Source organism: Mytilinidion resinicola (assembly GCF_010093595.1).
Source record: "Mytilinidion resinicola strain CBS 304.34 unplaced genomic scaffold BDZ99scaffold_30, whole genome shotgun sequence".
In the NCBI taxonomy this organism is placed as follows: domain Eukaryota; kingdom Fungi; phylum Ascomycota; class Dothideomycetes; order Mytilinidiales; family Mytilinidiaceae; genus Mytilinidion; species Mytilinidion resinicola.
Genome location: NW_022985466.1, coordinates 1 through 15,338, shown reverse-complemented (window position 1 = coordinate 15,338; position 15,338 = coordinate 1). Strand labels below are relative to the sequence as shown.

Genomic DNA, 15,338 nt, shown 5'->3' with positions numbered 1-15,338 from the left:
AACCGTACAAAGGAATTGCTTACTAGCCTTAACTGTAATCCAAATTTGTATATATTACTTAGGGTCTTTAATTGCTATAGTGTGTTACGATAGCGCTACACGTAAGAGGTCGAGGGCTTAAAGAGGAGCGTTGATTAGGTGCTATGTACAATACTACGTGGAGAATTAAGACGTTGTGTAAGGAATAGGAAGACGGGAGACGGGCCACCGGATATAAGGGCGTGGCCGAGCGCGTGGCGTACGGCCTCTATGCCGTTTCGGCGCGTGGCACGCGTGTACGCGAGGTCCTTACCAGATCAGGTGATAGGAAAAGGGGGCAGCCGGTAGGTGGCTGGAGCGGGACAGGATAGGAAGCGGAAGCGAGACGGGAGCGGAGCAGGGCAGGCAGGGCAGGGGGCCGGCCAACGGTAGTAGGCCGGTGCAGATTGCTAGAGTTATAGCAATCTGCGGCAGAATTTCGGTAGGTAGGGTGTCGCGGTTAATACCGTGATAGTACCCCCCTCCTAAACCCAAGTCTCTTGGTGAGTAGGAGGCGCTGTTTATAATGTGTACGGCTATTTATCGGGAGTAGGGCCGTGAATTAAATCTTAATTAAGGTTTCAGGGTCTAGCAGGACGGGGCTTATCGGACGCAGGATTGTGAGCTTCGGGGTGGCGGTAATAATAATTAGCCGCAGCAGTAGTGTCCTTTAGGTTATTAACGGGTTGCTAGGATAGGTTGTTGTATCTAGTCTATCGGACTAAGTACTTGTATTACTTTTAGCGCTGGTTTAGGCGCATGCCTTTAATATAGTTAATATACTATTTAGTCTCTTCTTTAACTTAAATAGGTTTAGGTAAGGGCAACTCCTGGCCAGGCAGGTAGTTAGCTTACGGAGCGGCAGGATAGAGTAATAAGATATAGAAGACAGGATATATCTTTATAGATTTAGGTAGGCCTAGTTAATAGGCGTACGGAAAAATAATCTGTATAATTGGGAACTTCCCTAGGTTTTTCTAATTAAGCTTTTTAGCGGGTTAATTTATATAAATATTCCGTATATTTAACTAGACTTTATTACCTACTTTATAGGCCGGTGCGCCTATATATTTTCGGTTAGCGTATTCTTCTTATATTACTTAGGCCTAAGTTATTTCTTTGCAGATAAACTGCTTAATATCTAATATTTTATTAACTATTTAATTAGCCTTAAGTGCTTATAGTACTTAATAGGCAGGGCGTAGAGTTCCTAATAGCAGTTTAAAGCCTATTCTTAGGTATTATCCTAAGATAGCAATAAACGGTGTTACTGTTGTTAATTTAGATTAGGTGTTGTTTACCTTAAACTAAGCGGACAGCAGCTAGGTAACCTAGTTATCTTGCTTATAGTTTATATAGGCGCGGAGGACTTATTCTAGTATTAAATTAGCCTTCTCTGTTTAGCTATTAGTTTCCGGGTAGAAGGCCGATAATAATTAGGCTTTAATACGTAGTTGCTTATACAGTTTATTTTAAAACGCGGAGATAAACTGTAATCTTTAATCGGATATATATATATTAGGTAATCTGTAATATACCTAAATATATTAGTAAAATAGGTTAGCTATAGCCTTAGCTATAATTGTTCTATAGGGAATTATATATTAGTACTTACTTAAGCGGTCTACTATAACTATAATATTAGTGCAGCCTTTAGATTTAAGTAGTTTAATAATAAAGTTAATAGAAATATTTCGCTAGTAATACTGCAGGACGGGCAGGGGTTTTAGGAAGCTATTATACTTTTTTTTTAAAGCCTTTATATAGCAATAGGTGTAATAGCATGCTATAAATTGGCGGATTATTTTAAATATATACAGCTAGTAGTATTTTCTTTAAAGGATTTCTAGAGTTTTTCTATATCTAGGGTGGCCGCTAATAGGGGAATTATACACGTAATAAAGCAGTTTAATCTTTAGTTTATTATTATTAGGAATTACTATTCGGTTATAGAAGTAGAGCTTACTATCTTGCTTTTTATATTTACTTAGGGTAATCTTCTTAAAGCAGTGTACTCCGGAGCATAACATCTCCAGGACTTCCTGGATAAACTTATTATTTAGGTATTTATCCTTAATAATCTCCTAAATTATTTAGTTAGTTTCTATTAGATTTAACTGCGTAAACAGGTCGGGATAGAGCAGTATCTAATTTCGGGCTGCTTAAGCTTCTTCTTGCGCAGGCGTATCTTGCGTATAACGCGTTAAGGCGTTAGGCTTTTTACTATACTTACCAGGTTAGTAGGTAATTAAAAAGTTAAATTAGGACAGGTATTTAGACTAATAAGCCTGTTAGTAGCTTAACTGCTTTATAGTTATAAAGTACTGCAGGTTTTTATAGTTGCTAAAAACCTAAATTAGGAATACTGCACTTTCTAGTTTAGGCTGCTACTGTTTAAAGTATTAGATAATTGCTAGGAGTTCCTTATTATAGATTTTATAGTTATATTTAGCAGAACTTAATTATTTTAAAAAGTAGGCTATAGGTCGGAGTATTCCTTATTTATCTATTTATAAGAGCACTCCAGCGTTTATATAGTCGGATAAATTAGCCTTAATAATAATCGGCAGTTTAGGGTTAAAATAATAGAGGATTAGGGCGGTAGTAAATACTGTTTTAAGTTGTTTAAATACCGCACGGCAGGGCTTATTAAACCGGAACAGAACGTTCTTTTTTATAAGTGTAATTAGGGGAGCGGCTAGGCTAGAGAAATTGTTAATAAATTATTAGTAGAAGTTTGCGAATCTAATAAAGGCTCGTACGTTCTTAATATTATAGGGGACTTCCTAGTTATAGATATTCTTAATCTTATTTAGGTCTATACTAATTCCGCCGGTTAATATTACGTACCTTAGGTAGGTAACCTTATTCTAATAGAATTCGCATTTATTAATATTTAGTTGTAGGCCGGCGGCTTCTATTACTTCTAGAACCAGCTTTATATAACGCTAGTAGTTTTTAAAGTTTTTGCTATATATTAGAATATTGTTAATATATGCGGTATAGAATATATCTAGGTACAGGCGGAGCATGTTATTTATATAGTATTAGAATATACTAAAAGCGTTAGCTAATCTAAATAGCATTACTAGGTATTTAAATAGGCCGTATCGCGTCCGGAAGGCAGTTAGCTATTTATCTCCTTTCGCAATTTATAAGCGATTAAATGCAGAGATAATATCGAGCTTTATATAGTATTTCGCCTTGCTTAATTATACCAGGGTCTCCTAAATTAAGGGAATTAGGTATCGGTTTTTAATAGTTATAGTATTTAGCGCGCAGTAGTTAACACAGAATTATAGGCCTTCTCTAGGCTTCTTAATAAAGATAACCGGAGAGGCGATAGGTAATAAACTGGCATAGATAAATCCTTTCGCGAGGTTGTTATTAAGGTACTTCCTTAGCACCTTTAATTTATTTTATAATATTCCGTATAACGGGCTAAATCCGTGCAGTTTGCCGTTTTTAAGCATAATCTTATAATCGTACGTTTAGTATTTAGGTAACTTATTAGCTTCCTATTAGGAGAAGGTTTTTAGTAAATAGTAATATTATACTAGGACTTTTATAGCTAGGTTAGTTTAGGTTTTCGGAGCTAAGGCCTTATTAATATCGGTAATAGTAATAGCGAAAATTTTATAATTAGGTTATTAGGCTAATTAGGTTATAGACGCCGCGTTTAGTATATAAATATCCGTCCGGGTATTAGGTTTAAATTTAGAATTAGATTTAGTTTCGGGTTTAGTTTCTAGCTTAGGTTTAGGGTCGGGCATATTTATCTAGCGTACTATTTTAGGAAGCTAGTAATTATATTAGTGTTGTATAGACAGGCTTAATCGCTATAAGTAAAAGTATTAGGTTAAAGGTGTTGGGCACTGCTTAATAAGGGGCGCTTTAGGAAGCTATTCTATATAAGTTCTTATTGCAGAGGTTTAGGAGTTGCACAGGTATTGCGCCTGGTATTAGGATAATTAAAATAATAGTTGTTAGTTATTATAGTTAAATCTAACACAGTGCTTATATAGCTAGGGCTATTCTAGTAGTAGCTCGTGTTTACTAAGTTCTAGTATATAGAGACGGATCTGTTCTATATAGTTTAGGTAGCAGAGGGTTACTTACGTAAAGTGCGTAATCTATTCTTTTTTAAGCGTTTTTCTATTAAATCTAGTTAGGTATAAAATATAAAGGAGCAGGTCGAGGCGGAGGTTCTATACGCGCGCCAGATTCCTATAAATATAACCTATGCCTATAGCTCTACTATTAATTAGAGCTATAGCGTTTATATAGGTAGGGCTTTATTATATAGAAATAGGAATAAGAATCTATTATTTCTAGAAGTTAGGTTTAGGTTCTTTAAACAGGTTTATAGAAATCCGGGGTTAGAATAGTCCCAGGGGGCAACTTAGCCCCGGGATAGGGCTTTTAACAACTTCTTTATACGGGACAAGTAGCTACTTCTAGATTAATTAGAGCTAGAGGATAAAGTAGTAGATATAAAGGAACGGCGGGCAAATAAAGATTAGGTAGAATTAGTTAATTGCGTATATATGCGCGGTCGGGGGCTTAAAGGCTTATCTATGCTAGATAATCGGACTTAAAGTAAGGGGATAGAGCAATTATAGGAAATATAGCTATGCTTTCCGTATTTAAAGCAGAGGCCCTTTTAATAATATTTGTCTTGTTTAGCTAAGCCGGCTAGAGTATATTTAAATATATTAATTTCTATTATATCTGGGTCCTTTTATAATAGAGGGGAATATTAAAAGGGTCGGCCGGGCAGGAATTATAGATTATTATTATACTTCGCAATTAAGTTAGTATAATTATTTAGATTATCCGGGGTAGTAGCGCCAACTATTACACGGCGGAGTTTATTAAAGAGGGAGTATTAGAGCTAAGTTATTAGGCCAGCTTTATTTAGATCTATATTAGCAGTAAGTTATCGGAATTTAGTAAAGTATAATATAAAGGCACGCCTTCCTTACTTTAGTATATAGAGTTAATTTAAGGATATAAGTTTCTAGTTCGGATTACTATATATAGCCTACAGGAATTAGACGAGTTAATTAATAGTATAGATATCTTAGTCTATTAAGGGGTTAATAAGCATTAATAGGTTAAATTCTAATCGAGAGTAAGCGTATAGCAGGCGAGTATATTTAGTTAGGTATTAATTAGTATTTCCTTCTAGTTTATACTATAGTCGTCGGATAAAAATTAGAAGTTTCTTTTAACTCCTCTTAAATATTAAAAGGTTAATTAGACGTTTAGTTTTTAGGGTTAGCAGGGCGGCGGCTATTAGGGAGAAGTCTATTAAAGTTAGTAAAGTAACTTTAATAGTTAGGGTCTATATATAGTTTATATTATTAGCAGGTATTAAGCTATTATTCGATTTATAAACAGGAGGCCCTGCAAATTATTAGTCGGGCGCTAGTAGTAGAGTAGAGGTAGATTTAGACTAAATTACGGCTACTTCCTTCTATAGAGCAGTAATTTCCTATTTCTAGGCGAATAGAACTTCTATTACAGCAGCCTACTATTTCTTTATAGAGCTAATAAGCTCTAAAAGTATTATAGTCGGGTTAGCAGAGGTGTTTATAGTAGTAAGGGTAGATATAACGTAATATTATAATAGCGCTACACGTAAAAGGTTAAGGGCTTAAAAAGGAGCGTTAATTAGGTGCTATATATAATACTATATAGAGAATTAAAACGTTATATAAGGAATAGGAAGATAGGAGATAGGCTACTAAATATAAAAGCGTGGCTAAGCGCGTAGTATACGGCCTCTATACCGTTTTAGCGCGTAGCACGCGTGTACGCAAAGTTTTTACTAGATTAGGTAATAGGAAAAGGGGGCAGCCGGTAGGTGGCTGGAGCGGGATAGAATAGGAAGCGGAAGTAAAATAGGAGCGGAGCAGGGTAAGTAGGGTAGAAGGCCGGCTAATAGTAGTAGGCCGGTGCAGATTGCTAGAGTTATAGCAATCTGCAGTAGAATTTCGGTAGGTAGAATATTGCGGTTAATACTATAATATAGTGTTTCTAGTAGAGATGCTAGTAGTAGGGTTTATAACTATATATTAAGGCGATTAGAAACTACCTGCGCGTTAATAGGAACTAATCTAGAGGCCTTAAAGGCCTTTTTATAGTTCTTATATATAAATATATTAAAAAACGCGTTTTTAAAGGCTAGTAGAAAGCCTTTTTTATTAATATAGTAGACGCGTCGGCGTGCTAAGTTTTATATATATTAAGAGTACTTTAGCTTTAATAGCGAGAAGTATACTATATTAAGTAGCTAAAGTATATACGATAAATACGCAGGTATATAAAGGGTAAGGATTTATTATTTAATATAATAATCCTTAAAATCTTAGTTAAGGTGGCTCTTATAGCCGTCTAAAATTAGCAACCTATATAACGTATTCTATAAGCAAGCCGTCTACCTAAGCAAGCTGTCTACTTTATTATAAAAACCTGCCTTAAACGTTAATTGCTCTATAACGCTAATAGATATTAACTATATATAACTTATAGCCTAATCTACAGCAACCTCTGCATCGTTTTTACACGTACGAATATTATACCCTAACTCGCCGCAGCGCCTATAGCGCTGCACGATTCTATTAAAGCCTGCTCTACCTTACTACTTTTTGCTTTAAGCGTTTTTTTCGAGCTATTAAGCAGCTATTTAAGAGCCTGCTTCTATTATTAGAGTTCCTTCCCTCTAAATACGCTTTTTTTTGCGCGCCTTACGCTTTATAACGGCTTTATTTACCTTTTAAAGGCTGGTAATAGTATTATACAGTAGCGCAGCTTAATATATTATACTTTTAGCACCTTTAGAAAGGCTATTAAGCGAGTTAAGAATAGCTATAGGTAAGCTATTTTAATATATTTAAATGCGCTTATAAATTAAAGCTAATTAAAAGCCTAGCTTAAAAGTATTACTTAGTGTTTTTAATTCCTATAGAGCCTCTACAGCGGCAGGCAGAGGCAATAGTATATAGAGCCTAATATTAAGCTTTAATAGCACTGCTTCTAAATTAAGTAGTATAAGGCCTGCGCCTTAAAAGCCTGCGCAAATATTACTTTTTATAATTAAGCTATAGAAAGCTGCTTTAAATACTAGTAGAAACTCTAGCTTAGTAATATAGTTAATATAGTAGCGCACTAAGTCCTTAATTTAGCGCCTATACGCCTTTTTTATTAGCGCAAAGCAGCTAATATTAAGCGGCTATAGCAGGTGCAATAAATATACTAGTATATAGAGAGTAATAATATTATTCTCCTTATAAATCTATTGGAATTCGAGCGAGATATAGCTTTTATAGCTATTAATAATTAGCAGCCGGTACGTGCCTATTATGCGATCTTTTGTATACGTATTAAAATAGTATAGCTAGGTAATACTAAGCTTATTTATTATCCAGCTATTATTACTTACTACTATAACCTAATCTAGTAGTATATTATTACCTTTATACTATATAGAAAGATAGTATATACCTGTAAAGATAATAAATAGTAGAATAGCCTATCTACAGGTATTAACACCTTAGATTATTATTATCTATTCGCGATTACCTGGCTGTATAGATTTTGGACGATTATAGCACTTAGAGCCTGTTATAACTACGCCTGTTAAAATAACACCTATTTAGAAGCCGGCTTTATTAAAGTTGTATATATTTTTATCTAGGATACTATACTTTGCTTTTATATTGCGTATAAGCTTAAACTAATCGCTAATAGCTTTTAGATCCTCGCATAGAGCTCTTTAACGGTTATACTTTCGATTAAATTATGTTTTAAGCTTAGGTGTTCGGTTAATAAAGTTCTCTAGCCAGTTCTTGCCAACTTAGCCGGCGGCGCGCTTAGTAAGCAATTTATTAGCCATCTTTTATATAGTATATAAGCTAGGCGGAAATCCTTATAAATCTAGGTTAAGTATATATTAAGTAATAACTAATTCCTCTAGCTTTACTAATTTCTTTAGCTTTAAAAGCTTCTTCGAATTAGGCTTAGAATCGCGTTATAGGGTTGTTCTAGCGTGTTAATCTCGAAATGTGCTTCTAGGGACGTTATATATTATAATAGCGCGCCGTTCGCTTGTAAATTGCTGCCGATTAATTGCTGCGATAGCTATATATATTCGACCTTTATTTTATATTAATTGCACGTTATATTATCGACGTATAGTAGTTGGAAGTTAACGCGTCGCGTTTTCGTAATAAAGTAGACGGCTTGCTTAGGTGGACGGCTCGCTTATAGAATATATTAACTCTACCTAACGCGCCTTTATATATATATTAAAGTGCTTTAACTACTTAAAACTAAGCTTATTATTAGTCTAGCCGTTTTTAGAGATAGAAAGATTTTAATTATATAGTATTTCTGCTTTTTTATACTATATAGAGATATAAACGCGTTTTTTATAGATAATAAATAGTAGGGTTATATATCCGGCAGCGCAGATGCTCTAGATAACTATAACCTACTTTTAGTTGCCTAGTTAAATAAGATTAGGCCTTATATATTTCTCTAAACCTGTAACAACCTTTATTATACTAATTATACCTATTTAAAAGCCAGTTTTATTAAAGTTATAAATATTATCTAGGTAAATACTATACTTAGCTATAGTCTTTTATATAAAAGTAAACTATATATTAATAACCTCTAGGTCTTCCTAAAGTATTTTCTAGCAGTTCTTTACCTAATTAAAAGCTATTTTAAGCTTCTTTATACGAGATATAAACTATTAAGTTTAGTTTTTACCTACTAGTATTCTACTACACGCAGCTAGTACTTTATCTGCTATATCTACTACTTTATATAACCGGGGCGCAAATTTTTATAAGTTTAGGTTAAGAATATATTATATAATTATATACTTTTCGGTTATAGTAAGCTTTAGGCAGTTTAGTTATAATTAAGGTTAAAATATAATTCTATAGAGCTAATTAGAGAGCCGCTAATATCGTACGTTAAAAGCTGCTGTAGCGCGTTATATAGTCCTAAATTAACTAGAGGTAAAGGCTTAAAGCGCGAGATTAATACTGCCTTCTTACTAAAATAGATAATCGCTGCGTTATTAATATATTGCTGTGTGAATATAGTGTTAGTTATGCTAAGGAAAAGTAGCCGGCTTAGTGGTTTAGCCGGTTTAGTAGTAGAATACGTTATATATTTATTAATTAATATTTAGAACTAATTATTATAGTAGTTTAATAACTATTTTTTAAAATCTAAGGTAATTAAAGAAAAAGTTATATAGGCAGTATAAAAATTAGTAGTTATTTACTAGATTAGGTAGGGCAGGACTGCTATTAATTTTCCTATTTTTACTAATACCTTTATATCTAGTATTTGCTTTTAATACTTTTATTTATAGATTATAATAGTTTACTATATTTTATAGCACTTATTTATACTTACCTACGCGTATAATCCTAATTTTTTTATAATAGGTAAGCGGATATACTAGGTATATTTTTACTACCTTTTAAAATACGTTATAATAGCTCTATATTACCGTAATAAACTATTTATAATATATTATACCTATTATATAAGTTTATACTAATTATAATAACGTATTTTAGTAAAATATAAAGCTATTACTTAGTAAGTAAATCTAGTAGTAAAGGGCGGACTTTATTATTTACCGGCTTTTTTTAACTTAATAGTTCTAAACCTATATATAATTAACCTGCCTAAATATATTTTACCTATTACGTAAATTTATACTAATCGTATATATATAAAGTAGTAAAGTATAAGTCTACTACTTAGTAGGTAAATTTTAATAGTAAAATAGGAATATATATATAAAGCACCTAGAATAAAGTAATAGTTATAACGTACTTTATAAGCAAGCGGGCTACCTAAGTAAGCAGGCTACCTTATTACTAAAACGCGTTCTATTAACTTTTAACTATTATACCTTAATAATATAACGCGCAACTAGTCTAAAGTAAAGGCCTAATATACCTAGCTATTTTAGTAATTAATAAAAACTAAATTTAAAGCGAGCGATAAGCTATAGTAACCTTTAAAGTCCCTAAAAGCACGCTTTAATAGTAACGCGCCGGAATAACCTTCTAATATAATTATAAGCCTAATTTAAAAAAGCTTATAAAGCTAGAGAAATTAGTTATTATTTAATATATAATTAACCTAGATTTAAAAGGATTTATACTGCGGTTAAGCGCTATATAAAATATAGCTAATAAGCTGCTAAATAAGCGCGGTGCCGGCTAGGTTGGCAAAAATTAGCTATATAACTTTATTAAGCGGACTAATAAGCTTTAAACACGGTTTAATTAAAAATATAACCGCTAGAAAGCTCTATATAAAAATCTAAGAATTATTACGCCGTAGTTTAAGCTTATACGTAATATAAAGGCGAAGTATAGTATTATAAATAATAACTTCTATAACTTTAATAAAACCGGCTTCTAAATAGATATTATTTTAATAGAAGTAGTTATTATAGGCTCTAAAAAACGAAATTAACTAAAAGCTATATAACTAGGTAATCGCGAGTAGGCTACTATAATTAAGGCTATTAATATTTATAGGTAGGTAATCCTGCCGTTTATTATTTTTATAGGTAAGTACTACCTCTCTATATAGTATAAGGGCAGCGATATACTACTAGACTAGGCTATAGCAGTAAGCAATAATAGCTAGATAATAAATAAGCTTAGTATTATATAGCTGTAATATTTTAATATATATATAAAGGACCGCACTATAAGTATATATCGCCTGCTTATTTTAGACGGCTATAAAAGCTATAACTTACTTAAATTTAAAAAGCTTTATAAAAAGAATAATATTATTACGCTATATATACCGCTGTATACTTTATATTTATTACAGCCGCTTAATATAGGCTGTTTTACGCCGTTAAAAAAAGCGTACGGTTGCTAAATTAAGGATCTAGTGCGCAACTATATTAACTATATTATAAAGCTTAAGTTCCTACTAGCTTTTAAAGCAGTATTTAATAACTTATTTATAAAAAGCAATATCTGCGTAAGCTTTTAAAGCGCTGGCCTTATACTGCTTAATTTAGAGGTAGTACTTTTAAAGCTTAATATTATACTTTATATACCGTTGCCTGCCGCTATAGAGGCTTAATAGGAATTAAAAATACTAAGTAATACTTTTAAGCTAGGCTTTTAATTAGTATTAATTCGTGATCGCATTTAAATATATTAAAATAGCTTTTCTACTACAATTTTTAAGTCGCTTAATTTACTTATTAAAGGCACTAAAGTATAGATATATAGGGCTATATTATTACGCGATTAAGTTATAAGCCTTTAAAAAGTAAATAAGGCTGCTATAAAGCGTAGAAAGCGTAAAAAAAAGCGAATTTAGAGGTAAAAAGTTCTAATAAAGGTATAGAGCTCTAAAATAATTACTTAAAAAAAAGCTAATAAATAAATTAAGGGCGAAATACGTTAAAATAAAAAGCGCCTAGGTAGAAGTATATAGCAGTAAGCGCGCTGTAGGCGCTGCAGTAAAATAGAATATAACGCTTATATATATTAAAAAGATAAGGAAATTATTATAGATTAGACTGCAAGTTATATTAAGTTAATATCTATTAGCGTTATAAAATAATTTATATTTTATATCGCGTTTTAGTAATAGGGTGGCCTATTTACTTAGGTAGCCCGCTTACTTATAGAGTATATTATTAGTACTAGTAATCGACTTATATAGATATAATATACCTATTACGCGTATATAGCCTATTTAAGGCGCTGCGCTATAGTAAAATATAGGCTCTAGAGTCTGCTAAGGGAATTTTTATTATAGCTATACGTTTACTTATATAATATATACCTAATAGTTATATAATTAAGGCTCTATAAAATAGATTACTATTGCTTTTCTTTATAATAAAGCGCGCTTTTATAATTAACTATTACCTATATAGTAGAAAAACCTATTAGTAGTACTATAAATATAGCCTCTAATAAAGCAATTTAACTTCCTACGTAAAGTTAAGTAATAGACCTTTTAACTATACTAGTATCTAAAAGGCCTTTATAATAGAAAAATAGTACTAGTACCCTAAAAAGTTCCTACTAATTTAATAGCTTTACCTATATATAAAGTTTTTACCTTCTACTATTTACTATTAAAAGTATAAAAACTATAGTTTATATATATAGTATTAATAATAGCCTATACGCCTAGTATTATACCTTTACTATTATAAATATAGAAACTATAGTTTATATATATAGTATTAATAATAGCCTATATACCTAGTATTAACCCTATTTTACTATTATATTATATAGAAACTATAGTCCGCGTATAATAGTATAATAATAGCCTGCGCGCTTAGTATTATAAATAGAATAAATAATACCCTGCGCGCCTAGCTTTATCCCTTTTACTAAAGTTTTACTAAATTTAGTAAATAGCCTATTTTAGCTAATTAGAAGTTTTCTTATTATAGTAGAAAGTAACTAAAAAACTTACTATTAAATAGGCTATTTACTACCTATATAACTAATTTTATAAAGCTGCCACGCGTTCCCTATAGCCGCGCAGAAATAAAAGGAACGTAAGGTGTTATATACTATAGAAAACAAGGTTTTCACCTAACTACTATAGAGCGAACGGTTTCCCCTTATAAATAAAACCTAGATAGCACTGCTGTATAAACCCTAATAGGAGCTAAATCGGCCTAATAGAACCTAATAATAATAATAATAATATAACTAATTTACTCTATAAAAAAATAAAACACCCTAGTATTATTTCTAGCTAAGTTTCTAGTAACTTTAATCTAAAGCTTAATTTAGAAACTATAGCGCCCTTATAAATATAAATATAATACCTCTATTCTACGGCGGTAAATAGAACTAGCCCTTGTTCTATTTATTTATTAAGGATAGAAAATACTAGACTAGGGCGTAGATTTAGGCACAGGGCTTATTCTATTTATTTTTTAGAGGCAGGTTCCATTTATATCCCGCAGCCGGAATTGCACCAAATTTTAGTATATTATTTAGCGTATTTAGTTGCACCCCCCAGCCGATTTATATTAGGTTAACCTGTGTGGTTAGTTAGGGTTAGGTGGAAGTTATAGTGTTTACAGAACTGCTGTAACCGCAACTAAGCGCGCAGCAGAATACTACTAGCCGTGGCTATATATACTACACGAATATTAGCAGCAGCACTAAACTAATACCTATAGAAGGCAGGTATAGTTAATATCTAATAATAGCGTATTAGGTGCAGGCAAGGAAAGTATAGCAGCAAATAAGGTAGCTACGGGCCCAATTTTTAGTTAGGGACGAGAACTTTAAGCCCGGACGTATATATTAGCGCAGATCCTATGCAGTTGTATATAGATCCCGGGCAGGTATAGTTATATTATAAGTTAGGCTATAGTTATAATAGTTTAGCGGGTGGTTAAAGTAATTAGCAACCGCAGCAACTATGGCAGCGAGGCGAAAAGGGGGTGGAAATTGCACCTAGCAACCTATAAGTAGCACTCGTCGCCGCCTATTAAATATTAAGCAAGAGTTAATTCTAAAGGCAGACTAAGTGTTTAAAATAGCTAAATCTAGTACTAAGAGCAGGTATTTTAAGTATTTAGCCGAATTCTAATTAGCTATTTATAAGAAGTGCAGGCATAGCGTATAGCTAGACTAGATTAAAGGCTATTTATAAAAGATCTATAAGGTACCGCGCAAAAAGGCCGATTTAATTAGAGAAGGTGTGCGTAAATAGCCCGGAGTTATCCAGTATCTAAGTAAGTTTAAAATACCGGACAGTATTATAGCGCTAGTTAGCCAGTTACTATTATATTCGGATAGATTATTATATTAACTAGAACCAGGCCGTTGCTGTTATATATTGCGGAGTATTAGGGTAATAAGAAAGTATTGGCAAAAGATCTATAGGTAGTTAGCAGGAAGGAAGCCAGGACAGCTAAGTTAATTAGGAGAAAAAAGGGTGCAGGCACGTATTAAAAAGGTATTTAAACACATCTATTGCCAGCGGTTTTTTATATAAGGCCACGGATTATAGTATTTTAAAGTATAATAACCTAGGTAAGGCCAGGAAGCCAGGCTAAAACCTGTTCCTATTAACAGCAAGATTATATAGGCGCAGTTAGGGAAAAAGATAGCAGAGGCGTAGGTAAATATAGAGAAGTAAGTCTAAACAACTATCTAGGCCGGTAAGAAAAATAAGATAAACCTGTAGTTAGAGCAGATACAGTAGTTGCCGTATTTAGTAGGTATAGAGAGGCCGGATTTATTAGTATATATTAAGGAGCTAAATACAGACCTAAAGTAGGAGAAGAAACCTGTTAAAGCCGTAATTTAGGAGGCTATAAACGGGTTAGCGCGGTTTAGCCAGGTATTAGTTATTAATTAAGTCGGCGTATTTATGCGGTTAAAGGCAATTCGAATAGAAAAGCACTAAACGCGGTACTAGCCGTTGCAGCTGTATATAGACGAGAAGTCGATTAGCAAATACACCTAGCTATAGAAGTAGATATTAATATTTTTTACCTGTATACAGCGCAAGTATAAATAGAAAAGCCCTAAGTACCGGTTTACGCGGCAGCAGTAAGAGGCGTAGAAGGTGTTAATTAAGCAGGCCGAGCGAGAGGTAGAGGGAGAGGATAAAACGGAAGAAAAGGAAAAGGATAAAATAGAAAAGAAGGAGAATAAAATGGAAATTAATAAAATAGATAGTAATAAAGAGCAGGGAACAGGAGATAGCAGGCCTAAAAACGCTAGTAGTAAGCTAGAAGGGTTAATAGGCATCTAGAAGGCGTGTTTGCAGTTTTATATTAAGTTGCTAAACTAATCTATTACCTATAAGGAGTACAACAGCCTATTAGTATATATATTAGCGGTGTTAGGTGTTAAAAAGAACGGCTGGAAGGGCCCTAAGTTATATCCGCCTATTTTATTAGCCGTTATTAAGGTCACCCGTTTTATAGTAGTTTAGCAAGTATTAGAGTTATTAGAGCTATTTTAAAATAGCGAGTTCGACAGCAATAGTGCGTATAAGAGCGATAATAGCAGTACGCTATTCTGGCAGCAGCGGAAAGGATGTTTACAGTTTGTTTAAAAGATAATAGATAAGTTTATAGTCTAAGGGAGCTATAGGCTAATATAGTAGATATTGGATTTACGGATATACGGGTTAAAGATCTATTATAACAGCATATTAAGAGGCTATATTAAATAGATAGGCTATAATAAGTTGTTATATAAGGGGTTGTATTTTAATATAGCCTAGTTCCGCAGTATAGTATACAG

At 32.8% G+C, this 15,338-nt stretch overlaps 1 protein-coding gene across 1 annotated transcript; it reads right to left on the bottom strand.

Moving 5' to 3' along the window:
- Positions 1-6,091: 6,091 nt before the first annotated feature.
- BDZ99DRAFT_401082 (uncharacterized protein) lies at positions 6,092-6,259 on the bottom strand (the record flags this gene model as incomplete). The annotated part of the gene is made up of 1 exon (XM_033716209.1): positions 6,092-6,259. A coding segment is annotated over one exon (168 nt), but the record flags the coding sequence as incomplete, so codon positions are not given.
- Positions 6,260-15,338: the final 9,079 nt, after the last annotated feature.